Source organism: Python bivittatus, unplaced genomic scaffold (genome assembly GCF_059951505.1).
Source record: "Python bivittatus isolate LINGU-HERP-01145 unplaced genomic scaffold, Pbiv_v1 ctg000510_np1212, whole genome shotgun sequence".
NCBI classification, from domain to species: domain Eukaryota; kingdom Metazoa; phylum Chordata; class Lepidosauria; order Squamata; family Pythonidae; genus Python; species Python bivittatus.
Window position 1 is genome coordinate 1,854,133 of NW_028277081.1, and position 26,112 is coordinate 1,880,244.

A 26,112-nucleotide genomic window follows, 5' to 3' on the forward strand; every position below is an offset into this window, starting at 1 on the left:
GATGTAAATACACCCAACTGTTTATCTCCAATTAATATTGATATAAATAGATGGCTAAAAATGAGCTTCTGGAAAAGATAAATGCCAATAAAAATGTGCCTTACCTCAAGACTACTCAGAGGAACTCCCAAGTTGATGTTGTTCAGATATTTTAAGCAGGCTGATTAATGATAAGGGAAGTTTTTATGGGAACAACGAATCCCTAGATGGTGGGCACTGTAACTTTCGGCTTTATCGTCAGGTTTATATTTTGACCTCTCTTCCTGTATGGGATCCAAGACAACCTGTGCAAAATCCATGGTGGGCACAATTATATCATTGCTAGGTGATACCACCGACATCTTTGCAGGCTGTGGTTCCTTTTAAGTCAAAATTCACTTGCATTTCCAGCGTATTTGGAAGATGTTGGGATGGAAGGATTATACGGACCCTCATTCCCAGGAAAAATTTATATTCTGGGATAATCCCATTGTGAAAAATGCAGGTAATTTTTTTTTTTTTTTTGGAATTCATGGGTTTAAAGAGGTGTGAAGACTCTAGAAGATCAGCTTATCGCTAATCCAATTTTTCAATCATCTGCATATTGCATGAGGTATTTCATTTGCCTGAAACTGTGGAATGTCAGGATATTCAGTTAAAACATCCTTTGATTTCACAATCTGGCCCAGACGAGTTAGCAGCATCGAAAACTGAATTACGGTCAGCACTGAAATGTGTTTTGGACCATTATGAATGTACTTTTTTAAAAAGACAAGAGGTTTTTTGTTAAAGCGGATAATGGCGATGTGCAAGAACTCTGGAATAAAGAGTTGGGGTATGTCATACTGATTAATCAACGGCGCAGGCTCTTAAAGAGTATTGAATATGTCTCTTAGGATAAGATGAAAGTAACGCCAGAGAAAATAATTTTATTGGACGCTTTTGTGAAGATCACGACGGGCTTGTTTCACCATCATTCTGTTTTAATCTTCATAAGTTTGTTGACACGGTTTGGGAGGAGCCACGTGGTTTAAAGATGAGATTTTGAATTATATACAAAAAATGTATCACTACATGAACAGCTATGGATATACAGGCAAGATTGATGATGTGGGTTCACGCTCCTCTTCTGAACTTCCCTCCCTGGATGTAATGGAAAGAATGATCAATCTTACATTGCGTGGTCAAGGTCTCATGCCAGGTTTAAAAATGGAAATGTCCTTTATATATATTAGGTGCCTGTTTCCTGGTTCCTTTTTCTTCTTTTTGTTTAGGAAAACGTTATAAATTAAGAAAAACAGGAATGATACAGCTCAACCCCCCTCCCCATGACGAGGTGGGCTTCCTGTTGTCTTCGTCTTCAGGACCTTTCCTTGACTTCTCAGACAAGACTCTGCTTATCTTTTCAAGATGAGCTAAGTTCAAGAACAATAGCTAGCATCCACAAAAGATTTCTCCAAACTGGGGGCACGATGGAGAATACTATCTTGGAAGGCCAGCCCACAAACGTCTAGAAACGTTGAACCAAAAGCAAGGTGGGGCTTGTGCTCACTTATGAACACAGTTGCAATCGTCCCTGTTTAAATCTGAATTTTGGGGAGAGGGGCGTTATCTTTACCCCAAAATAAATAAATAAATAAATCACTTCCTAGAGATTAAAAAATGTCCCCACAAAAGGGGAATCCTGCCCTTGTCTCCCCCTTCCCCAATTTCTCTGCAGACAAATCTGGGGGAGCATTCAAAACCCTGCTCACGCATTCAGTTACAGCTGCACGTGGGAATCGTTCCCGTGAAGCTGAGCAGAGCACATCTTTGGCTGTGCCTGACCAGGACTGTGCCGTGCACCTCTGGCAAAGCACTCCCCAGAGTTTCAAACTTTGGTGGAGCATTTTTTCCAAACGGACAATTCAAGGACTGACTGTTTATGGGGGCAGGCTAGAAGGAACCTTTTCCCATAAGAATCACACCCTTTCCTTGGCACACAGGCCAACGAACGACACAGTGGCCTCGATTTTTATGCACGGATGGGTGGAGAGGCACATAACTGCCCATCCGGTCTGCTCATCTTTCGCCATCTCTCCCTACAACACTGGAGCATGCGGCCCTTTCTTGCAGGGCCTCTGCCTGGAACCCGGCCTGAAGGATCTCCCCAAACACTGGTTGCCTTGTCACAGTGCGGACAGACAGTTGGGGTTTTCATCAGATCGAAGGCGAGCCCCTCCCTCTGCCTCCCCGACGTTCAAAATTTGTCTGGTTGAAACAAAGCGATTTTGTGTTCCCTGAAATGTGCACCTGCCTCATCCATTCAGTTCCTTGGATCTCCCATGACCCCTCCTTCATCTCTGGCACATGAAAGGTTGCCAGACTGGTAGCAGTTCGTCAAAAGGGAGAGCAGGAGAGCCTTCCCTTACTTGGAGGGTCGGCAGACAAGTATTTTCCATTTCCATAATCTGAAAGCATTTAGGAAAGACGGGGCCTTTCTTTTCACCTGTCAGGATTCTGGTCCTATGACCTACCATCCAAAGTTCACGCTCAGAGCAAAGCATGGGTGCTGATCTTCTCTAAAGTCATCCAAGGGCCACATAAAGCCCACATCTGACCCGCCGCAGCGGCTGATCAGCCTTGGAGACCCAAGGTCCCCTGAAGAGCACAAAGATCAGACAGTCCAGAAACCAAGGCCAGGCTGCGGGAGGCCAAGCAGCACGTTCCTTGGCTCGTTCCCCGAGGTCAAGCAGAGAGTTGAGCAGCAGGGAGGCTCAGTTTCCATGGGTGGAATCTAAGCCAAAGGATCAGTAACACTGTCGATACGGCAAGACCAAGGACCAGGTTTCAAGGTGCTGAACTCTAAGTCCCTGGTGCCTGCTTTCAGAGTGCTCATAAGAAAGAGCCTTATTTATATGTAATCCATTACTCAGAAGGAGTTCTGTCTGATCATTGCCACATCACCACTTGAGTTCCTCCTCTGTGCTGGCGGAGTTCTCCTGGCTGGCAGGTGAAGATCTCCTTCTTGAAAGTAGGAGCCCCTAGTTTATTCTGGCTCAGAATAAATCCCAAAGAACCCTTTTCAGAGCAGGGACCTGCCCCCTCCTCAAGTTGCATCAACTCGCCCCCAGAAGTGAGCCCAAATCCTATGTAATGGTACTGGGAGATGGGGAGAAGAGACGCTGACTAGGGAAGAGTCAGATAAGAGAGGGCACAGCCCGCAGCTGTATAATGGGTAGAGAAAGAGGCTCAGAAGGGACCCTCCCTAGTTTCTCAGGCTGTAAAGGAGATGACGGGAGAATTGAACTTTCAGACATGCAAGATTCTGTTAAAGTAGCTTTATAATAAAGTAGAATTGGCTCATCTAGTCATGTTTCCTGTCTGGTCTACCCCGTAAGGCTGACGTCTTATCACTCCATTGCATCATTACCTCACTGACTCAGGCACTGCAGTCCTTGGATTTTGAAAAAGAAAGCAATACCAAGGGCGTGCAGCTCTTGGCTGTTGAAAAGATCACCCAGACCTTAACGTGCACATCTCAACCAGATGGGGAATGGGGAACCACAGCAGCAGTGAACCACCTCTGAACTGCAGCATCCTTCTGAATTGCCCTTTCTCCTCTCCAGCTAAAAAGGGCCCACTTGGTTTCGCAGAACAGGTTGAAACAGGGCTGGTTTTGTCCCAGAAAAGCTGCGGCGTAGAGCAGGTTCGGTTTGGGGTCTCCCCAAAAGGCAACCTTCATTTACATCCTTGCAATGCTACCCAGAGGGAGCCGGATCATCACGTCCTTGCAGCGTCTGCTGAAGGGCCTCTCGTCCAAGGAGAAAGTCCAGACAAACGCATGACTTTCAGCGAGGACGAGAATAGCTTTGCTCACCCACCGCTGCCTTGCCGCTCTTACGCAATAATTTTGCTTTTAAACAACGGGAGATGAAACCGAAAGGGCTTCTATTTTTATTTTTTTATTTTTTTTATATATATATATTTTTTTTTAATCTTTGCCATCATGAAAATATAGCAAGCTGGAGCATTACAGCCACCGTTGTTTAATATCTAGGAGGACAGGCTGAGAATACAATTAATCTTAGAGCTACAGAGAGCAGCTTCGTTGCCGAGGGAAAGGGAGAGGGGGGAAAGACACAAAACAACATAACCGGAAGGCGAAAAATGCAACGTTGGGATGTCCAGGAGCTGATCAAGGGGCTGATCAAAAGGATCCCCAAAGTGATCCTGGTAGGGGGAAAACATCCCCAATGATAGCAAAAAGTTGGTATTTATTCACCCCAAGATCTGGCCAGCGGTGATGTTCCCTTTTCTTCTGTTTAACAGCCAGACCCTTCCAGCCTATTCCATTTTCCAAGGATTTTTAATTTCTTTTTTTTTCCCCAAACATCCAGACTTCAAAGCTGCCTCCCCCACCGTCTGTACTTCAGCTGCAGGAAGTGGGTCACCGATACTGAGGATTCCTGGAACGGAGGTAATGTTCTTGCATTAATTTAGCAACCAGTTGGTTATCTGGGCTACATGCGTAGATGAGTTTTACCCATGCAGTGATCTAGCCCAGAGTTTCTCAGCCTGGGCAACTTTAAGATGGGGGGGCTTCAACTCCCAGAATTCCCCAGCCAGCAAGCTGGCTGGGGAATTCTGGGAGTTGAAGACCCCCATCTTAAAGTTGGGCTGGGCTCCCCACGGAAGCAGGAGAGATGGAGAAGCAGAAGGTGAGGTCCCAAGAGAGGCTGGTTCAGACGGCCACTTGGGCTAGGCTAAAAGGGAACTGAATCAGTTGAACATCTGCACGTTACATGAACCAGACTGAAACCATTCAGCCGTTGCATGGCGGATTTGGTGGGGGGCAGCACTGTGAACATAGCCCATTGATTCTGCATTGACCCGGGACTAGGAATGTGGAGTGAACCCCGATCCCAGGAAGCTCCAGAAAACAGACCCTAGCAAACCCGCAAACCCTGGCTGGAGGGAAGGGAGCAGGCAGAAGGGCCACTACAAAACTGCCCCTCTAATCCACAAATATTTAAGAGCTGAAATCAGCCCATCCAGAAAGCCATCTCGGTGGATTCACCGTTGAAGCGGTTATTTCCCCTTAAGCAATGATTTCCCCTTAAGAGAACGGTCGCTTCTCACGAGGTAGACTGGAGGCTCCTTTCGAAAAGGACCGTTTTCTATTCACAGGCCTTTCTCCCCTTCATAGCCACTGATGAGGGAGTAGCACGGGAAATTTACCTTTAGCAGTTCAAAAAAGCCCTGCCGAACCTGTTCTAAGCCTGTGAAGTCAGCTCTTTGCAGGTAGTTTATTTGCAGGTGATTTATTTAAATGCTTTATCCAGCGCTTTGGGGAAGAATGGTTATCATCATCATCATCAACATCCAGTAAGATGGTTTGCAGACCTCTGTAATCATCCTGCTTTCATGCTTGCGTTCAGAAAAGGCACAGCACAAAAGGAAAAGCCATTGCGAGAGAAGAGGAAAAGCGAAAGGAAGAGAAGAAGCAACATTGCAAAGTTGTAAAGAATGCTTTCTGCTCTAGAAAAATGAAGGAAGCAGGTAGTCCTTCCAAGCCAATCAAGAATGGAACCGCATTTCCTCTTTCTTTCATTGCAAGACCAGGAGAGAAGTCTCCTAGTACCTCCCTGGAGATGAGACCAGACCATCTCGCTATGGCCAATCATCTACTGATGGGTGGAAGGTCCTCCTCCACTAGTATCTCCAGCAACTTTGAACCTGGGATTCTCCTCCATGCACGGGTCAATCCCCTTCCAGCATCAGCCAAACTGGTGGTCCTCACACCATCTTGCTCTAGCAAAGTTGAGTGTTCCACTTCACCCTCATCCAAATATCTCACTGTCCACTGGTTGGATCCTGATCCTCACATTATGACAGCTCACACACAAAAGCTTCTAACCCCTTTCTTCCCGACATATCTGAACTTCTACACTTCTAGACGTTTTGTTCTGTTTTGAACCTAAAGAGGCCTAGAAGGTGTCACTAAAAGGCTCAGCTTGAGGGCAAGCAAATCTGGAACTTCTAGGTCTTTTGGGTTACGACTGGCACCTTCCATGAACCATGGACCAGGAAACTGATTTGTTCTGGTATCCAGGGGCAGGTGAACACCCAGTCTAACCTTGCAACCCAAGTCCAATGAGATCCCCGAGCAAAGAAAGATTAGGCCAAAATCTCCCTGTGAATTTCCCTGACTGAGCACGCACGTTGCAACCACAAAGATCCCAAGAGCGCTCGCCTCAATCCGTTCCTTGATCTGATGACCCTTCTCTGCCCCTTCTCCAGACCTGCAACATTGCTCTGAGGCCAGAATTTTGCACGGTGTCTGGGGTGCGGCCACCCATAGATGGCATTAATTCCTGCTTCCGCCTCCGACCCAATACGTAGGCCCTTCTCATGTTAGTACCTCCTTCTCCCTTTCCACCGACTTGAAAAAGAGATCCCGGTTAGCCTTGATTCAAGATGTTATTGATGCAACAGAGGCTGACCTCTGTACAAAGCATAACATGAGAGTTAAAACATTATTTTAATCAAAACCTTCTTCCAGCTGAATAGTTCTGTAAGCTCCAACAAGATGCCGGCACGAATTTCTCTAGAAAGCCTGATATGTCTTGGACAAGGACCCTGTCCTACAATGAACTCATAAAAACAGGAGGACATTTGCAATACAGGAAATATCTCAAACCAGAGGATGCAAACCATTCTCTTAAGCGTACGCTTAGAAGTTCTTTTAAAATTCAATCCCTGTATATCAGCCCACAAATCAGAAAATATTCTAAAAGATGGATGCTAAGTTGGGGTTTCAGAACAGCCAAGCCAAGCTCCAAAGGGGGAACAACCCATGTGTTTGCCCTAAAATAGCTGAGTAGGAAACGGCTTCCCTTGCATTCCCCAAACCCTCAAGAAGTATTTTGTCTGATGCAAGTTAATCTTCATATAAAAGAGCAATTTTCATACTCTTTTTTGGGAGGGGGGGGGACTCGTGGGGAAATGCCAACCACATCGTAGACTCCATTTGCATTGGCCAGTTTCCAAGGGCACGCTCAGGACTCCACTGGCCTCGTTCTCGCCCTCCTGAGAAAATAAGGTTCCTCTGCCACTCGAGTCCGTTGCGGTATTGATCAGTCTGACTTCTCTTTCCTAAATGACAGGGGTATTAATTACAGGTTATTGAGCCACCCTCTCGCTCCTGCTCCTCCGATGACAAGTCTGGATTCTTGCAGGATGCAAACTGCCACCCAGACCTTTGCAGCCTCCAGAAGTCTTAGAATACGGGGAGTCCTCAGTTTAAGAACGAGTTCCGTTCCCAAGGTCCGTCCTTAAGTCGGATTTGTACGTAAGTTGGAGCAGTATTATTGTATAATACCGTATGAGTAGTATTGTGTACTGAACTTGAACCATTGTGTATTTAACTCCAATTTTGCTACAACAGGCTCTGTTCTTAACCGCGGGTCATCCTTAAACCGGGCGTTCTTCACCCAGGGACTACCTGTAATCCAAAAATTCCCAGCCACTTATTGCTTCTAAGGCCCTCAAATGTTTCCTTGGGAAACTTGGGGAGCAAACATGTTAACTTTAACATAACCATCTTAACATTAATATTGAGAGCCAGGTTGGTGTCAGGGTTAAGGTGCTGGACGAGAAACCAGGGGAATTCTGGGAATTCTAGGCCTCCTTTCCCCCTCTATCAGCCCACCCCACCCCACAGGGTGGTTGTCCTGGAGGAAAATAGGAGGAGGGGTTGCATTATCTACCCTGAGTTGCATAAAATCAAGGTGGGATATTAATAATAAGTAAATAAACAAAAGCAGGTCATTTTTAATGATGGTCAAATGCCGGTTCAAGATTCTTCTTTGGTCCCGGTCCTGCCTACCTTCTGAGAGAGCTCTGCTGAGGCCCTTCCCAGAAAGACTGGGGTGGGGAATGGAGAATGCAGCCTGCTGGAACTGGCCAGATTCACACAGCTTGGAGGCCAGCAAGGGAGCATCGTGGGGCAAAGCAAAGACCTAGATGGAAGGAATGTCTGGACCTCCCCCCTGCCTCGACCAAGGCCAGCAATGCAGTGCTAGAACTGGGGAGAGACGGGGAGTTTGAGCTTCTCCCCATAGCTTTGGGCAGCTCTCCCACGGATGCCCACCTGGGTGGATTGTGTTCTGTGGCATCTCCGACACTGACGGATGTGGCCTGCTTGAAGAACGAAAGCGTTCCTGGGGCTGGAGGATGAAAAATGCCTCCTGCCGGCTCGCTCTGCCTGCTTTGCAGAAGCCCTCCGCCTCCTCGCCCGTGCGTATTGTCTGCCTAACCGATTCAGAGAATTGCTTTTGACTGAATTTCCCCTGCAACGGGAAGACACGCCAGGGTTGAATAAACTTGGTGACAGATGCAAAGAATAGTTTTGACCCAGGATGGCTTGTTTTCTAGGGAGGCAGAGCCCCGCAGGAGCAGCCCACCTATCAGGACGGGGATCGTTTCTCGCCCGGAGCAAAACTGCAAGGTGAACGTCACAGCTTCTATTAGGGCAGACCAGCCGAGCAGGACAGTATACATGTTCCTCATTTTAATGGGTGGAAAAAAGCCACTGGCAATAAACGTTGACAAGTCAATCATGCAAATATTTATTCTGCAGTTCCTCCCAGCTCCTCTGTTTTCAACCTGGATGCTGCTGCGTTCGCCTTTCTGAATTACAACATGGTCCCCTTTCCAGTGGGCAATGGTGGGTTAAGACGAAGCATAATGTCCCTTTCCAGCACGGAGGAGACCCGGGAGGGCAGGTCCCTCGTGAAGCCTCTTCAAACTTGGAAGCCGAGGCAGATCCTCAAAGGACCCCATTTGCACTGGGAAGGTGATCAGCACCTTCCCGTCAACCACCACCAGAGTTGACAACGTTCATGGTGTCCTGCCAATGACGACACATTTGCCAGGCCTTTTCTCCAGAAACTTCTGCTTCCTGAATTTCCTTTCCAACAACATCGCTGGGGAAAGCTCTAGAAATGGCCAACGAAGGGCTGTGGGTCGAGGTCGTTCATGAAGGTTCCTAGCCAAACAGGGATCCTGGAGCAAAGATGACTAGCGCCCGGGTGCTTAGCATCGCCTATTAGCATCAGCACAAGTGCCTAAATGGATTGGATAAGAGAGGCTCAACAGAATGTGTTTTTTTACAGAAAATCACTAGGAAGAAGGAAGGTCCTTCTGAGACTCTGTAAAGAAACATCCCCTCAACCAACTGAGATTAAGCAAGAGTTTTATCCCCTTTTTACAAGTGAGTGAGCCGTTAGAATGAATGGAACCGGAGCAGAGGTAGGACCCCAAATAGCAGGGATGCAAAAGAGGAGGAGAGAAGGAAATCACAGAGGAATCACCCAGGCGTTGCTAGCTTCAACAGGGCAGACCTGCAATGTGGCTGATGACGCGGAAAAACGTGAACCTGCATGAAAGGTCATGCAGAGGCTGCTTTGACACATCCAAGACCCATCAGCCTCAGTCGGGGGTTCTCCAACATCAAGGAATACCTGAACAGTGGAGCGATGGACTCGGGGTGTCTGCAGGGAGGAGATCAAAGATGCCAAGGTGGGGGCCGCAAGCATGCAATGGGAGCCCTGCCCATTTCTACACGCGCCCTGCAAAGCGTATAAGTTTGCCACAAGAAATAGAGACTGCGAGAGCCTTACCCGAAAGGGTCAGGTCGGAAGCCCTCAAGTTCTTGGCCAGGTTAACCAAGACATCACAGTTGACACAACTGGGGTCCCTGGGGTTCTCGGAGCTTGGTGGTCTTCTTCCAGATGTTTTGTTACCCAGCTAGGTAACATCTTCAGTGCTAGCAAGAAAACCACCAAGCTCCGAGAACCCCAAGCACTCCACAATTCAACCCCGAGCTACAGTTATCCTCTTCTTGGTAACACAACTGGAGGCCCAGCCCCAGCTCACCTCTCAGAATGATCTACTACTACCAGGTGAAAAAAGCGTGCTTTGCCTCCCAAGGCCTCACAGGGTGTGGGGGTGACCCCCTGAAGGGTTGTGGGGTAGTGGGGCAGAACCCCCAGCCCTTTTTCACAGTTGGGAGGGGGAGGTCTTGCCACGTCGAGGGGAGTGTTGAAGTTTGCGAAGTTCACCGAGGAAGCTAAAGGAAACCGAAACAAGAACAGCCCAGGCGGCTTCTGCGAGGGAACCAGCCTCGTGGGAACTCAGCATTTTCAGGACGCAAAGCAATAGCGGCCTTTTCATCTGCTTTCATCTGCAGACCCAGCAGTTCTCAAGGGCACGATTGCAAAGGAAGTCCTTGAATCACAGGAAGGGTCGGATTGCAGAGAAGGAATTTCGCTCGCTTGAGCGCCCCCGCCCCCTGTGGCCCTGAGACATGCAGCTCCCCCCTCCCCGGCACCCGTGTGAGTTTCTTTGGAGCAAAGAGGGTCCCTGTTATTCCAGCAGGGGAAGGGTGAATGTGAGTCACCCTGACAGTTCTTTCCTCTCCCCTGGTGGGCCCCCCTCCCTTTCCTTCTTTCTGTGTTTGTCAAAAGATCCAAAAATATTGTACGGTTTTGTTGGGCACACAACTTTGGGGAACCTAATTGCTTCATGACTCAGGTCTTCGGCGTTATTTGCATCTCATTAACAACCGTCAAGGAGAGGAGAAGAAATTAAAAATGGGTGCTAATAGACGGTCGTAGGACCTCACCCCTTTGTCACGTCTCCGATCCCGCAACGGCTGTGCTTCCGGACAACCCAACGAGGCAGACGGTACGGTCCACCATCTGGGAATCCAAAACGGTAGGACCAATTGACGAGCAAAACCAGGAGTACAATGGGGACGATAAGACAGATGTGGAAAGAGGACATGAAGTCAGATACATGGAAACTTTCTAAGACTCTCACGGCACTTTAGATAGTGGCTCGCTTTGATGATGATAATGATATCAATGGTAGGTACCTTAGTGGACCAAGAGGGAAAGACTGTTTCAGGACCATGGACAGATCACAATATGTACAGGTAGTCCTTGTTTAGCAACCACAGTTGGGACTGGCAACTCGGTCGTTACGCAAAGTGGTTGCTAAGTGAAACCACGACTGTGCTGATGATCTGACTTCAGGTATCCTTTGCTTTATAGACCTGCAAAGGTCGTAAATGTGAGGATTGGTCATAAAATTACTTTTTCATCACCATCGTAACTGCAAACAGTTGCTAAATGAGGTAATCGCTAAACGAGGACTACCTGCGTGGATGTATGTATTGGTTTTCTATCCTATCTTGGGTACAGGAGCTCAAGGCAGTGTACACATGCTCCCTCCTCCTATTTGTCCTCATAACAACAACCCTGTCAAGTAGGCTTGGCTGAAAGAGAGAGAGGCTGGCCCAAATTCCCCCAGGGAGCCTAATCCAGCATCTTTATCACTAGACTATCCACACTGCCAAACAGCCAAGTGTGGAATATGGGTACTGGATATGGAGAGGGGGAATTTAACCCTTTCCAAATTCCCACCAGCACAGTATCTACAGAAATAACATGCAAACATTGCTACAGGCAGTGTGCTAAAATCTTGGCTTGTTTAACTTAGCTTCATTGACTAAATCCCAGTTGGCTGGATTGAGATAATATTTTATGTCGAAACCAGGCATGCTGCATTATGGCTGTGTTTGCAGGTTGAGCCAAGCTATAGCTGCTTTGCTATCATTTTTGTGTTGGGCTCACACAATGTGTTAATGAAGCATGGCTTCTGAAGCACAACGGTTGGGCTGACAGCACAGTCAAAGCCAAAACAACCCACAGCTTGGGTTTACACAACACTTTGAACCGTAAACAATATAGTTTACAAGCCACAATAGTCTGTTAGCCTTGCATAGCACAACAAAGCCAAGCAAACCGCAGCACAGCTTAGTGTAACGTGTAAGTCCACCTGTCTACATGAGGTCCTCTCAGGCACCAAGCTGTGAATGGGTAGATGCAACTAATCCATGCCCTCTCCCTGGATGGATTAGGGGACAGAACTACGAGACGGTGCATCTGGGCACCCCGGAGGTCTGAACTGGTATTTCCTTCTGCCGAGCTGGTGAGCAACTCCCTGCTTCCTAAACCGATTGTTAGCAAAGGCCCCTTGCTACCTTGAGACCCCATTCATCTGAATGGCACAAGAGAAAAGTGGGTCTTCCTTGCAGCAGCCCAGTTCCCATTCACCCCCATGCGTGTTGGTGTAATGGGAAGAAGGAACAACCTTGAGGAACAGGAGGAAGAGCCGCAGCCAAGGCAACGGTCGGATAAAAGAGGACTGAGTCCAGGGCAGGAATGTAATTTGAGAAAGTGTCTCAGATGTGACCCTCTCTGGTTCTCTTGAAGATAAAGGCAGGGAGGGGGGAAGCACATTCAGACTTGCACGATTCTGTTACTCTAATCTTATAATAAAAGTCGTACGAGCATGCATGACTCTGGTTTCCTAGTCTGGTCTACCTTGAAGGGCTGACAGACAGTTTCTCTAAGCCCTCAACTACTGGAGAAGGGTCTCTCAATGTAGCAACATCCAAAATAGCCTTTGGCCGTGTCAAAGCCTTCATTCCCCTAATGCAGGTTGGGAGCAACAGTCCAGGTTTGAGGCCAGAGGTCCTCTCTTGAATAACCATCTTAGAAAGACCCAGCCAGAAAGGAAGCACCATTTTGACCATTTCAGCTATTCTTACAAAGATCACCATGGCTGGAATCAAGCAAAAGGCTTATCCTGGTTAAGCATGCATTTGTTTAGTGGTTGGTTCATTCTTTGTGTACCTTGGTGTGTTATGCAAATCCAGCTGTGTCTGGTTAATTTATGGTACTAGGCTTCATGCAAAGACCGAAAATGGGTTAATTCAGAAACCTGGTTAAGTGTCCCACTGAAATGCAGCCAGAACCTCTGTTCAAGAGGAGAAGCAGCGATACATTTCCTGGCACCTAGCAGAAATAAACATTAAACCAAGATTCTGATCCTCATGGCTCTGAGGGACTATTTTAAATAGGGACACAAGGAATCGCCTTGTCCATCTAGTTCAGTGTTCTGTAGACGAACGAGTTTTAAACTCAGGCCTCTGAATTTTTCTAGATCCACATGGAAATAACAGGAATGCACCTTGCGGTATTGAAGAAAAGAAATGTTTTCCCCCCTCCTTTTATGCAAACATAGGAATCTTCCTTTTACTAGTACTTTTACTGTACTTTACTACAGCTGCCACAGCCAGGTTGCAAAGGTAAAGATATAACCGCTAGATGTCAGCAAAGATTGAGGAGCTGGGGGAGTTTAGCTCAATGCTTCCTCTAGTGGTTGGTCCAGTTATTGCAGCCCAGATCTAGTACAGCTACTTCCCATCAATGCTTTTGAGTTCTTGATTTATAGAGCTATAAAGTGATACCTGAAAGCTTGAATCCCATTGCCAAGTTTTGTCTTTCAGTGAAGCGCTTGGCTGGTCTCACCAGCCGATGGCAGACAAGTTCGGGCCAAGATCTGTAATGTCTTTTTTTTTTTTAATGCTTATAATAAAAAGCCTCTGAAGGGGGACCCAGCTTGTGCAGTCTGGCAGAAATGCCTGGAAGGCTTTGAAGAGGTGTCAAGCTTCCCCCGTGGCATTAATGGGAACCCACGCTCCGTAGCCGGGAGACAGCAGTGAGACGCAAGGGCGCCGTTGCAAAAGGAGAACTGGTGCTTTTCTCTTTCCCTGGCACTTGTCAGCAGTTCCAGTAAGAATAAAAAAGGCCATTCCCTTTGGCCATTCCCCCTGAGGTCCTAGAGTCATCCAGTCGTCCCTGAAATGATACAGTTTGTCCACATTAACTGTTATTTTGGGACAACGATGGTTGGACGATGCTAGAAGATGGTAGTGGTGGAATGGCCTTTATTTCCAGGGATCCCTCGGTGTCCTAGAGGCACTCTTACAAAGTAAAACTGGCTAGTGGACGAAGCTCAGAACTTGGTTTAGATGTTGGGGGGGAGGGAGGGAGGGAGGGAGGGAGACAAAGTTATGGAGGGGTGATAGACGATATTGGGGTGACCGTGAGAAAAGATGGTGGGGAGCAATGCCCCAGTTCGTCTGCCGGTAAACAAATGTTGTGTGTCTGGCCGTGTGGACATTGGCAGCCCTTTTGTAATTTGGCCAGTTCTGCATGTGGCTGCCATTTTGTGACAGCCCCCACAACTTGCTATGAACCTTTCAAATGGGCCTCACTGTCCGACCCACACCTAAGAACCACCTTGCCCTTCTCTTCCAGAGCCGAGCGTGGGGGAGAACTGCTGTTCAGGCCACAGGGTTGAGGGGTCAGATAATGGCCCTGCGTCTTTACAGGGCTGAGCCCTATCTTGGGAAAAACAGCTTTATAATTATGGGACTGTCCCTCTTAACTTCCTTCCTTCCTTCCTTCCTTCCTTCCTTCCTTCCTTCCTTCCTTCCTTCCTTCCTTCCTTCCTTCCTTCCTTCCTTCCTCTTCTCTCCTTCCTTCCTTCCTTCCTTCCTTCCTTCCTTCCTTCCTTCCTTCCTTCCTTCCTTCCTTCTCTTTTGTTTTCCTTCCTTCCTTCTCTTTTGTTTTCCTTCCTTCCTTCCTTCCTTCCTTCCTTCCTTCCTTCCTTCCTTCCTTCCTTCCTTCCTTCCTTCCTTCCTTCCTTCCTTCCTTCCTCTTGCAACAGTGGCAACTGGGGCAGGGCAGGAAAATAACGTGCTGTGGGAAGGTGGCCAATGTGTGACAGAAAGTAGGTCTGGACAGAAGCATGTGGGCAATTTCCAGATACTCCAGTTTGGAAATAACCTTGATGTCTTTCAAGTGCCTTTCCTCCATCTGATGTTTAATTCAACGTCATCACACCGGTGTGTCTCAGGCTCCTTCCAGGACGCCACTCCACCAGAGCCCACATGTGGCTGTCTCTAGCAAGGGTTCAGCCCTCAGAAGTGCACATATTATATCATGCACCTTGAAGGACGTCATGATCCCCCAACAGCTAACCTGGGTATTTCTCCCGCAGCATATTAGAAGCTCCTGGAAAGCAAGGGAACCGCATGCTTTCCGCGCACGCTCAAAGTACCTTCTCAACAAACCGAAGGAAGAAGCAGATTCCGGTCAGCCAGGCTGAGGGAGGAAAAGTGCCATTTTTAAAGTGGGGAGCACAGTCCCGCAGCAAACACGGAATCTGGGAAGGGGCACTTTTGCAGGAAACCCAAAACCAGCCTGTGCAGCCGACTGGAAAACTCACCGTCCCTTTAACAGCTTGGCAAAGCCCTCAGTTGGCCCAGCTTCACAACTCACTGCTGTGCCCCAACAAGGCAGACGATGCAGCTATCAAGGGAAGGAGCGTCCATAAAACTGCAGCTTCAGAGCTCCTGCAGGCTGGCCAGCCGTAACTGCAGCTGCCTTCCTCAGAGTTATGGCGGTTTGCAGATCGGCGCAGAAAAGAAGCCCTCTCTTTCCAGACACGGAGGGTGAGTGTGCATGTTTGGAGGCATTCAGGCACCTTCGAGGTGTCGTGCATGCAAAAGGATGATGAAGCAGCCTTGGTCAGGCCCAGATGCCTGGCCCTGGTTTTAACATGTTGGAGGAACATGCCAATATGGGACACCATCACTCCATGGTTGCTCCACAGCAGTAACGTGAAGCTGGGTTGGGGTTAAACCAGCCTGAATCCAGCTCCAATTCTTATGCCATCTCACCAAATAAGCTACTGTTTGGCAAGAGATAAGTTAGGTTCACCACATCCCTTGAACTCGATCACTGATTTCATCCAATGGCACCAGAATAAGCAAGCAGAGTTCACACACCACCAAGCTTTGCACGTTGCATATCTACAGCTCTTGAATCTTTAACTCTGGGGCATCATAGGATGGTCCTGATACTCTCCCCTGACCACTCATGTTGAGAGGACAGAGGACATCCCAGGGGACAGGAGACAGCTTCACCGGTTGGCCTTCTAGTGAATGTGTAGATAGCACCACAACGGCTTCCACTGGAAGAAGTTCATTGTCAGGATGAATGGCCCACAGGTGGCCACCATTTCTCTGTGGCCCAAAAGAAAAGCAGAGTTGTCTTGAGCTCCTGCTCACTTCTTTCTTAACCTACTCTTCACCTGCCAACAGTGCCAAAGATCTCTAGGTACAGAAGATACAACAAGGTAGGATTCCAAAAAGGACATATCTCTTCCAGCCACAGTCATCTTGGACCCATGTGGTTAGCCAGACCTCGATGTCCAACCCGTGGTATTTAGAAGCAGCAAAGGCAAGGGTGATTGGAGAAGACCCAGATGCTTGGAAAAATCAGAGGCCATTAAAGAAAGAGAGCGGCGGATCACGAGGTGGTGAGAGCTTACCCCTGATGACACAGACAGGAGCTGACAAGGACTCAAAGGAGTTAGAGACTCCTAGCAAAATCGATCTGAGGGCATCAGCGATGAGGAACTGGAGGTGGCCGGATGAGCAAAGAGCCACAGTTGTGACCTCTCAAAGGTGCAGAGGCAGACCCACATAAAGTACGTTGAAGTAGTCTAACCGAGAAGGTTCACCAGCAGCCGAGGCCAGCAAGGCCAAGATACCAAGGACTGAGGAAATGTTAATTGGCTTCCACGGACAGCTGTGCAAGATGGTATGCGTAACCCCCCCATCCAGCAGTCACAGGCTGAATGCACCAGAGGAAGTTCCAGCGAAGGACCCAGAGCCAATAAGGAGCAGCAGGACTATCAGTCTGCCTGACCTGCTGCCCACCCTAAGCCTCGGAGCAAACTGAGCAATTTTTGGCACGTGTAACATAGACTGCCTTTCATCTTCAACAGCCAACCAGCATCCCCGTGACTTCCAGGAACTTTCTCCGTGCACTCAACGTCCTTGAGACTCAACCCTATCCAAAGCTTGATAGTTTATCAACGAACTAGAGCTGATTACAGCCACGGACCAGTTTCAAAATAAAGCACGTGAAAAATAAAAATTAGAATAAAAACACCAAATGTTGCAGTTGGGGGTGGGCTCACTGGTGGGCAGTCAAAATGTGTCTACCTTTACAGGCAAAAGGCGGCTACGTACAAGGAAAGTGACTCATACTGATCTGATCACAATTGTGCATTTAAAAGAAAAAAATCTGAATTTCCTGGGTGTTTTACCAGGTAAGGATGATAAGGCGGGCCCCAGGATCCTTACAGAGGGTAGGATGTAACAGGGCACGAGCTGGCCAAACGTCCTTGTTCCTGCAAACGCAGATCCAATTGCCCGTGCCCGGGTCTTGCCCGTTCAGGAGGAACGGAAGCCCTGCCCTTTTTAAAATGAGCAATCGTCCCATCAGCCTGCAAGCAGATGGGTGGCCAGGCCCCTGTGCCCGTGTCGGCCATCTTCACGTTCTAGATCAGTAAGAGAAGCAAACGCTTCCATCCATCACTTTGTCCGACCCCGCTGGCTTCCAACAACATCACTCCCCTTATTGCCTACAAGGGAGGAAGAAACTGCTCCCTCTTTGGAAGGGGGCAAACATTTGGGGGGGGGGAGAGGCTTTTTCCTTGCTTTCTTCTTCCCATCCAGTATTAGATACCAAGTGCTAATGCTGGGGGGGGGGGGAGCGTCCCTATTAATCTGGCCCACATTTGACATTCTTTGCGATCCCTCCAAGGCTGCAACATTTTTTTTTCTTAATCTAGTCCCTCGTTTGGGTCTCCCGGCCCATCTCCACACCAATCAGACTTTTGAAAAAGGCAGACTGAACCAGCTGCTTTTTAAGAGAACAGCCATGGGAAGCCGGGGGGGGCACCTGCAAAGGGCAAAACAGGGGTGCCTGGCTCAAATCTTCACCGGACCCGTTTCGGCTCTGACTGGTTTGGGGATTCCTGAATCGCAACTTGGATTTTTGTTTTAAAATGTAAACAGCCTTTCTGCCCCCTGCCCTTCTGCACATCTGTATCTGAGAGGTGGAGAAAATTAGCGCTGCGCAGAAAAACTCTGCATTTGGTTCCCCCAACGGACGAAAGGGAAGACGCTTCGGACACGGGAAGCCACGCTAAACTACGACGTCGCTTGCTTATTGGGAGTTCATCGTGATGCACAAAGGGACTGATTTAGTGAACCACGGTGATGACGGGTATGTTAGGTGGGCCAGGTAGGCGAGATCAAACTGTCTGAGAAGCAAGCGCCAAACGCCTTGAACCGTGATGAGGCCACCTAACCAGGTTAGAGACCAAGCCGAGCCGAGCGTCAGTTCAAAGGCCAGCCTTCCGAGTTCCAGGATACATAAATATTCATGCACCGTAAATCAAGCCTTGGGTTTGCAGCAAAAGAAGGCTTGGTGGCTCCATCTACTTGTCTCGGGCGGCTCTGACTCCTGCAGCCCGGTGGTTTTCAGAGGCTGAAATGCACTCATTTCCCATTTTCCGTTCCTGAAAAGTCCTCCCAACTGGCTCGCAGGCCTGGGGTTGTACGCTGGGCTAAGCCGGAGAGGCGTGCAGAAGCCAAACATCTCGCAGCTGCTTTGTGTGTGGAGAGTCCAGCTGGACTCTGGCCGGCAGGTTCCTGAGGGTCATGGGGCCAAACTACGCCGTCGAAGGCCGCTTGGGTGAGCAATGCCACGTAGGGACGGAAATGGGTGCGTGTGGCTCTGCACTGGGGACACGCTGTCAAGGAGCAGATCGCCATCGCCTTCCTCCAGAATGTGCTCGAACTTCCCAGGCTGGCTCAGCCCCAGGACTCCTGGTGGTCTCCTATCCAAGGACTATGCAGCCCTGACAAGGAGGACCAGAGGCAGCTGCCCGCAGAGAATGGACACCTGCCCTCAACAGCCGTTTGGTGAGCGTGCCCGCCAAACCTTCTCCTCCTCCTCACCCCAAAACTGCCCGTGGCCTCCAGGGGCTGCCTGTCCGCTCCCCAGGGCCAGCCTTCCCAAACATCTTCCAGCCAAGGCCTTTGCAGCCCAGGTTCCCCTTGCGATATAACGACAGGGGGAAAGGCGGGGAGAAGAGGCTGCTGGAAAAAGGAGCGTCCCCACCAAACAAAACACAAAACCATTCGCGTCCTCGGCCTCTCCCTCGCCTGCCGCCGGGCGGCTTCTGAAACGCATTCTTCAAAATGCAACAGGCATCGGGCCTCTTTTAGCTCTCCAATAATGCATCCCGCGGGGGGTCCTTCGCTCGGCTGTGATTCCCGGGATAAATCCTGCTCCTCTTTCCCCTCTAATAAGTTTCATCAGGGGAGTGGTTTCCCAGCAGCTGTGGGGAGGGGTCTCCCGGGACTGCCTGTCACAAGCAGGAGAAGCTGCTGTTCTCCAGGGTCAGGCTAAGCCTGGGGTGGAAATCCGGAAAGGAAAACCGAGGGGGGAACCCACCGCCTCTCCCAACAGAAACGCAGACGGGAGGCCAGAGGACAGGAAAGGGCTGGGAGGATTCTCCGTGCCCCGAGAAGCTCTTCCAAGGACAGAAGGGACCTCCCCAGGAGAAGCCTCCTTCAGTGGCGAAATTCCAATCAAGAGGACTCAAAGGAGAGACAAGGCGGGCAGGTAACGTGCGAAGGAGTGACTGGGGCCACGCAACCCATAGTGCCAGGCTGAACCCCAGCAGGAGGCCGTCTTCCCACAGCAGGCCATGCTCAGCGCATTGGAGACCACCCCAGGATCTTTGAGTTGCATCTAGTCCAGCACAAGAGTCAACATCAAAGTCTCCTGGCTGAGAAGGGCTGTCCAGACTCTCCTTGAACGCATCCAGTTAAGGGGGGGTCCACCACCTCTCCAGATCCTTGGCTCCCCTCTTCAACCGCTCTGACTCCTAGGAAGTTCTCCCCGACTTTCCATAGGTCTCTCCGTTCTGGTCATTGAAACCCCTTGTTCCACGTTGGGGAAGGGGGTGGATGGTCACAGGGATGACCTTGGAGACACTAGACTTAGCTGACGGTTGGGAAAACATACATTAAGCCCAGGAATCAGAGACTACAATTCACTAGAAGCACGTTTTTCAACCTGGGCCACTTTAAGACGTGTGGACTTCAACTCCCAGAATGCCCCAGCCAACTGCACTAGAGTAGAAGAGGGAGGGAGGGAGGGGAAAACTCAGCCAGGCTTTCAAGTTTCTGTTTCTTTATCAATAAAGCAGGGTCCCAGTGGAGTCTGTTCCCTCCCCTGGCCTACCTCGCAGGGCTGACAAATGGGGAAAAGGCCTTGGACGTCTTCTATGTAGTCTCCTGTCAAGGACTGGAAGGGGAATTGAGGCTAAACGTTCCCAGATCTTTTCACCTCTCTTTAGAGCATTTTATTTCTAAGCCTATCTCTGAATTGGTTCCCCTTTCCCTGAATCTTTCCTAAAATCTTTCCTGAAAACTGGAAAGGCGGGATCTCACCCAAGCAGGATAAAGCAGGAGCTATTTCTCATGACTGGCATACCACACTTCTGCTGATGCCTCCCAAAACTGCATTGGCCTGTTTCGCAGTCTCTTCACGTTGCTGGCTCACGTTCAGTTTGCAATCAACGACAACTCCAAGATCTTCTTTGCCAGAACGATCACAAAAGCTGAGTATGAGCCATCCTCTACCAGCACCATTAATTCTTTCTTTCCTAAACCGGCAACTTCACACCAGCCTTTTTAATGTTAGTCTGTTCCTTCTAGCCCATTTCCTTAATCTATCAAGTTCACCTGAATTTTATTTCCGTCTACCTGCATATTAGCTTTCTCACCCAATTTTGTGTCATCATGAAGTCTGATCATCCTTCCTCTACCTCTTCATCCAAGTCATTAATAAAATAACCTTTTTCCTTCTTCTCCTCCTCCTCCTCTACCTCCTTCTCCTGCTACGGTTTAGCATTTTACACAACTCTTTAGATAGCTTATCATTCGATCAATTTTGCATATCCAGAACATAACTTAAGTCAGTACTGAGGGTAAGCTTGAAATACAAATGCAGATTTTTCGTCTCAGAGGGCTGTCCCCGATGATGACGATGCAAGAGATCCACGCCAAGAGCATCAACCTTGGTTTGAATGCGCACATCCTGGTGAAGCATGGTTTGTTTAACTACAGTCTAATGCAGAGTTGGCGTCCCATCCTTTCATTCAGTTCCAAGAAAGCCATTAGGAGCGCATCCACAAACACATACAGGGAAGGGGCTTTCTGAGACGGAAAAGGGACAGTCTAGCAGGCTGTGGGCAGAGGAACAGCAATGGGACAGTAAACAGCCACGGTGGCCTCAGGAGCACACCTTCCCGTCCCCAAGGCTGCAGTCGGAAGAGACAGACGGACAAACTTTGAATGGTCGGCAACCCATTCTTTTCAGGGAAATGGCGATCACAACAGAGACCGAGAGGGTCAACAAGCCTTTCGTAAAATGTTTATATAACAACGAAAGGAAAATCTGCAGAAGGAAGGCATGTAAAAGCAGAAGAAAAAAACACACATTGAGATTTTTTTAAAAAAAAAAGTGGGAAAGGAGGATAACATTAGCAAAACCACAAATCAAACTGATTTATAAAACCATTCATCATTCCAGACATTTAAAATCAGAACTCAGATTCCAGAAACGAAAGCCTTGCTAATTCTGAATCAGTGAACTTTGGCTTTTGAAATCAACGCAATCTGTTTTGTTTCGTTTTCCTGCTGATCCATTTCTGCGAATTTTCTGAGACTAGGCTTCTGCTATTTCTTTTAAGGCAAGGAGAGGGCCGTACAGAAACGACATCCTTTGCCCCTTTACTTCTAGCCTGACAAGAGGACGGCGCAAGGCAGTGTTTTTCAACTTCCCTTTGCTGCACTGAAAGAGCGCAACGGAGTTGTCATGGTGCACTGGGAACGCGAGCAAACACAGGCAACTGGAAACGCCTTGCTGAATCAAACCAAGGTCACGCCACCTCGCTAGCATCCTGCACCCCAGAATGGCTCCAGAAACTTGCAAGCGGTTCTGAAGATGAACCACAGCGCTCTAGCAGACGAGGCTGTAGACCAAGGTGTCTCCCATTCGAATCTCGCCCCTACCGCAAAACGCAGAGAGTTTCTCCCTCTCCGACTAGATTCACCATCGTACTAAGCCATAGTTTGTTCAGTCGTGGTTTCTGGATACTCGACCATGGGCTAGCTTCACCCATGGTGCTAAATCTCTCTTTCGCTCTCAGCTGTTGGCAAAGTTATCCTTACCCCCAGAATGCCTGTTTTCTGCATCTTGGCGTCTCATCCAGCTGGCCAGTGTTTTCCCAAACACGATTTTGCTAGTGGAAACACTCCACCGTGTAGCTGCTCTAACATGGCCAGAGAATCAGAAGGACCAGATTTCAGAAGGGTGAGGCACTGAGTTCAAGGGGGTGCCCACTTCTCCGCCCTATCTGTTCACACAAAAGCCCTTAAAAAAAAATGGATGTGCAAACATAGGGTTTGATTCAGACCTTTCATGAACTCCAGTTCTCATTTCCTATTAAACATCCACCTGGGCTGGTTAATAGTTTCCTTTCCAGCTCTGTTTCAAGAGCATTGCCATGTGCTTTTCTCCCGAGCCCCCACAGCAGATCACCACGGCTCAGTAAATCACCCATCGCTGCTTCCAGATGCAGTCACAATCGCCTTTCGCAGCCGCTCAGTGAACGCCACAGCTCTCCGTGCCTTGCAGTAATCACACGCGCGCACGGCAAGTGTGCTGGGAAGGCTTCCTTGGGACTCGCCAGGGTCCCATCCCTGCCCCCCCCCCCCGCTTTCAAGCAGCAGCTTTTCTAAAAAGGTAACGTGGCTGGGGAGGGGCTGGGGGGGAGGGAGTCCCACTGAGCCAGAAACATGGGGCATGATTTTCTCCCTTCACCACTTGATCACAGAACGAGTTGCTTCCCTTAGTCCTGGCAAGGAGTGGGTTAACACAGAACTGGGCTGATTTAAGATTTTCTTCTTAGAAATAATAAGGGAGGGAAAAGCTGGGGGGGGGGGCGCTGTCCTTCCTGTGAACTGCCAATTTGAGAAATGCTAATCCTGGAATAACTCAGTGTTCCAACCAAGCCCTTGGGAATCCTGGATATTATTTTACAGGCACCTTCAAACCTGATATTCCATCATTCTCCCACCCCCAGGGCCCACGGCTTTTCACTCCCTGCCTTCAGCCACTAGATAACTTGGCAAACGCCTTTAAAAAAAAAAGAATCCAGAATCCAGCAAGGCGGCCTTTTTGGGTGGCACCTTCTCCGTCCCAAGTTCCTAGCGAGTCTCCAGAAGGGAACGCCAGCCCGTGAGAGGAGACTTCAGCCAAACACCACGAAAAGAGAGCTGCGTTGATGGGACTGGGGGAACCGAGCATCCAAGACCAACCTTAAACCCCCCACCCCCAAACAAACATCTCAATTTATCCCCCCCCTTTAAGAAAACAGGAAAGAAAGAGCTACATCATGTTGACAGCGGCTAGATATCACGCTTGGCATGAAGAAAAGACACTTGCTACCATCCATTATTATCAAGCCGCCAAGAGGGGGATTTGATCTTTTGCCTACACACTTTGCACACACACACATACACACACCCAAGATCTTGGGAGTCACTGACAAAGAAGAACATCTTAATTTAATCGCAGCTCATTCCCACACCCAGGGTGGAAGCAGGACCCCGGAGATCCCGAAGATTTCAGACATTCTGAGTTTAGCTCGAATTTAGATGGCCGGTCCACAACGCCGCCCAAGCCCCCGCGTTGGGATTAGCTGGGGAAGCTGGCCACGGGTCCCAACTCGCTCAGCATCCGGCTCGGCCCCGGCTGCTCTGCTGGACTGCAAAGGGCCGGGAGGAATCAGAGCCACTCCAGGGGATGCAGCGAAGGGTCAACCGATGTTTCCCCCTCCGAGGATGCTGCGGAAAGGAGGGCGGCAGCGCCTCCGTGCCCCCCGCGAGGCGTCTGGCGAAGAGCGGAGACCGGCTCCGCCAAGACCCCTGCCCGGGCGCACGCCGAGCGGCCACCACGCCTGGCCACGCGCCGGCTTCCCCACACCCGAAGCCTCCCGCAGTCCGGCGGGCCGAGGCGCGAGGGGCAGGGGCTGAGCCTCCGGCACACGCCCTCCCGCACAGCCGCAAGCGCCCCCGGGCACAGGGAGCGGGTTCACCTTCAAACGGTCCCTTCCGAAGGACCGCGGTTTACTCGCGCGCCTGGGGTCTGGGCGGGAGGGGGGTTTCCCCCAGCCCCCCCACTTGCTAGAGAGTTCCCGTCCTGGGGTCTCCGCGACAAGCGCTGCCAAACTAGGGTAAGGGGAGGCGGGAGCGATGCGCTCGCCAACGCAACTTCCCTCTCTCGGCCTCGCTGGGGTCCAAAGCCCCGAAGAGGCCGGGAAAACGGGCGGCGTGGCGCACGGCCCCTCCGGGCACATGTTTCGGTGTGTGCGAGGAAGGCTGTTGCATAAACACCCGTGCAACTTAGGGCTCGGCTTCCACGCGCCTCGCGACATGTCGGCCCCATTGTCCAATAGATGGGAAGTCCTTGGCAGCGGCTGGGGCGACACACGCGCCGCTTCGCCGCACACCATTCCGCTGGCTCCGCCGCCTCCCCTAAGGGGGTCGGCGGCTCTGTGGCGACTACTGGCTGGCGCTGGGCTTCGGGGAGCCGAGGGCCGCTTCGAGCCGGTCCTGCGCATCCCCCTGCCCCCGCCGCCCCCGCCTGAAAGGCGTTTGGGCGGAAGCACCCGAGGCGAGGGGCAAAGCGCTCTCACCTAAGGGGACGGGCTAGTTAAGCTGCTGCGCAACGGGGGTCGCCCGGAGGGGCTTGGGGGCCGCCGGCCACAGCCCGGACGCCCAAAGAGAGGGGGGGCCACGGGAAGCCCGCCCGTTTCGCGAGCCCGCCCGCCGTACCGAGCTGCCCACTTTCCCTTTTTGCAGGCGCGACGGGCGAAAAGTGGGAGCAGAACTCGCCCACGGTCTTCAGAAGGAACGGGGCGCAGCGGCGTCACCGCGACTGCCTCCCCCACCCTGACTGCTCCCCTTGGGCAAGCGAAGTTGGAGAAGAAGGTCGCCCGCCTCTCCTAACCCCGCCGCCGCCCTCCGGGCCGACCTCGCCCCCCCCCGCCCCGGCGAGCCTCCCGCCCGCCCGCGCCCACCCTCCCCTCCGACATCCGCGCGCGCGCGCACGAGCCCTCTCACCTGGTCACTAAAAACCACTGTATCCACATTGTCACGTCTGCGATCCCAGGAATTGGGGGGGTCAAATCTTCGCAGCCCCAGCCATGCGCCTCACCATGCGGGAGACAGGAGAGCGGGCGGAGCGGGGCCCGTGCGCGGGCCGGCGGGAGCCGGGCGATCCGGAGCAGGGAGCGGGGGGGGTCGCCGCCGCCGCTGAAGCCGGCAGGCAGAGAGAGGGCGACCCCCGCCCCGAAGCAGCGAAGTTTTCCCGAGCGGGCGGGAGGGCAGCAGGCTACCGGGATCGCCGCTCTGCCCAGTCCCCCCCCAACTGGGGGGAGGGAGCCTCCCCCCGGCAGCCCCCGACGGTCATGGAAAGGCGGCGAGCGGCCGGCGGGGTCCTCCTGGCGGCGAGGGGTCAGCCGTGGCCGGGGGGCGCCTGGGGTCAGCCGGGCCGCCGCCGCAGTCGCCGCCGCAGCAGCATCCAGGCGGTGCCCGATGATTGCCGGTCCGCGTGCCAGCCTCCGCCGCCCGGTCCGCTCTGCTCCGCTCCGCTCGCTCGCTCGCTCGCTCGGCAGCTGCGCCGCTGCAGCTTCGCCAGTCGCCGGCTGGCTCCGACGCTGCCGACGCCGCGTGGTCCAGCCCCGCCTGACGTCACCCCCAGGAGCTCGGGCGGGCATGAACCCCGTTATCGCCCCCCCGCTGGCGGTGGGGCGGAGGGAGGAGGGGAGCCCCGGGAACGCGGGGCCACCGGGGAGCTGCCGGGAGGGTTCCGTCTGGCCGCGTGGGATAGACTGCCCCTGGCTGTGGAGGCGCTCCGCACTGCCTAATCCTGCCTCCAAAGGTGGACTCCAGGCCCCATCCTTCCCAGCCAGCTGGCCTTTGGGGGGATGGGGCGGAGGGGAAGACGGCACCCCAATCACCAGTTTGGGGGAAAGGGGCGTTTTAGCCACAGCTTTGCCAGATGCCCACAAGCCACCCCTGAGAGCCTCCAGCCAGCAGCTGGCCACCCCCAGGGAGTTCCATGCCTTAACTGAGATTGGCATTATTTTTTTCTGACTCCCCCGAGCCTACCGCTGCCCCCTTTCGACAGGAACCGAGGAAGCCTGGGGGGCATCGGATCCCCACGGGGC

General features: G+C 51.1%; 1 protein-coding gene across 3 annotated transcripts in view; it reads right to left on the reverse strand.

The window, feature by feature from the left end:
- AJAP1 (adherens junctions associated protein 1) overlaps positions 1-25,644 on the reverse strand; it is a 97,607-nt gene extending 71,963 nt beyond the window's left edge. For 2 of the 3 annotated variants that reach the window (XR_015797385.1, XM_088147621.1), the window contains exon 1: positions 25,004-25,644. Coding sequence is in view for 1 of the 3 variants with exons in the window: in XM_088147621.1 (XP_088003747.1) it covers positions 25,004-25,032 (29 nt within the window). In the remaining 2 variants the exon portion in view is untranslated. The remainder of the gene's footprint in view (positions 1-25,003) is intronic. The other variant, XR_015797384.1, reaches the window with a different exon arrangement.
- Positions 25,645-26,112: the final 468 nt, after the last annotated feature.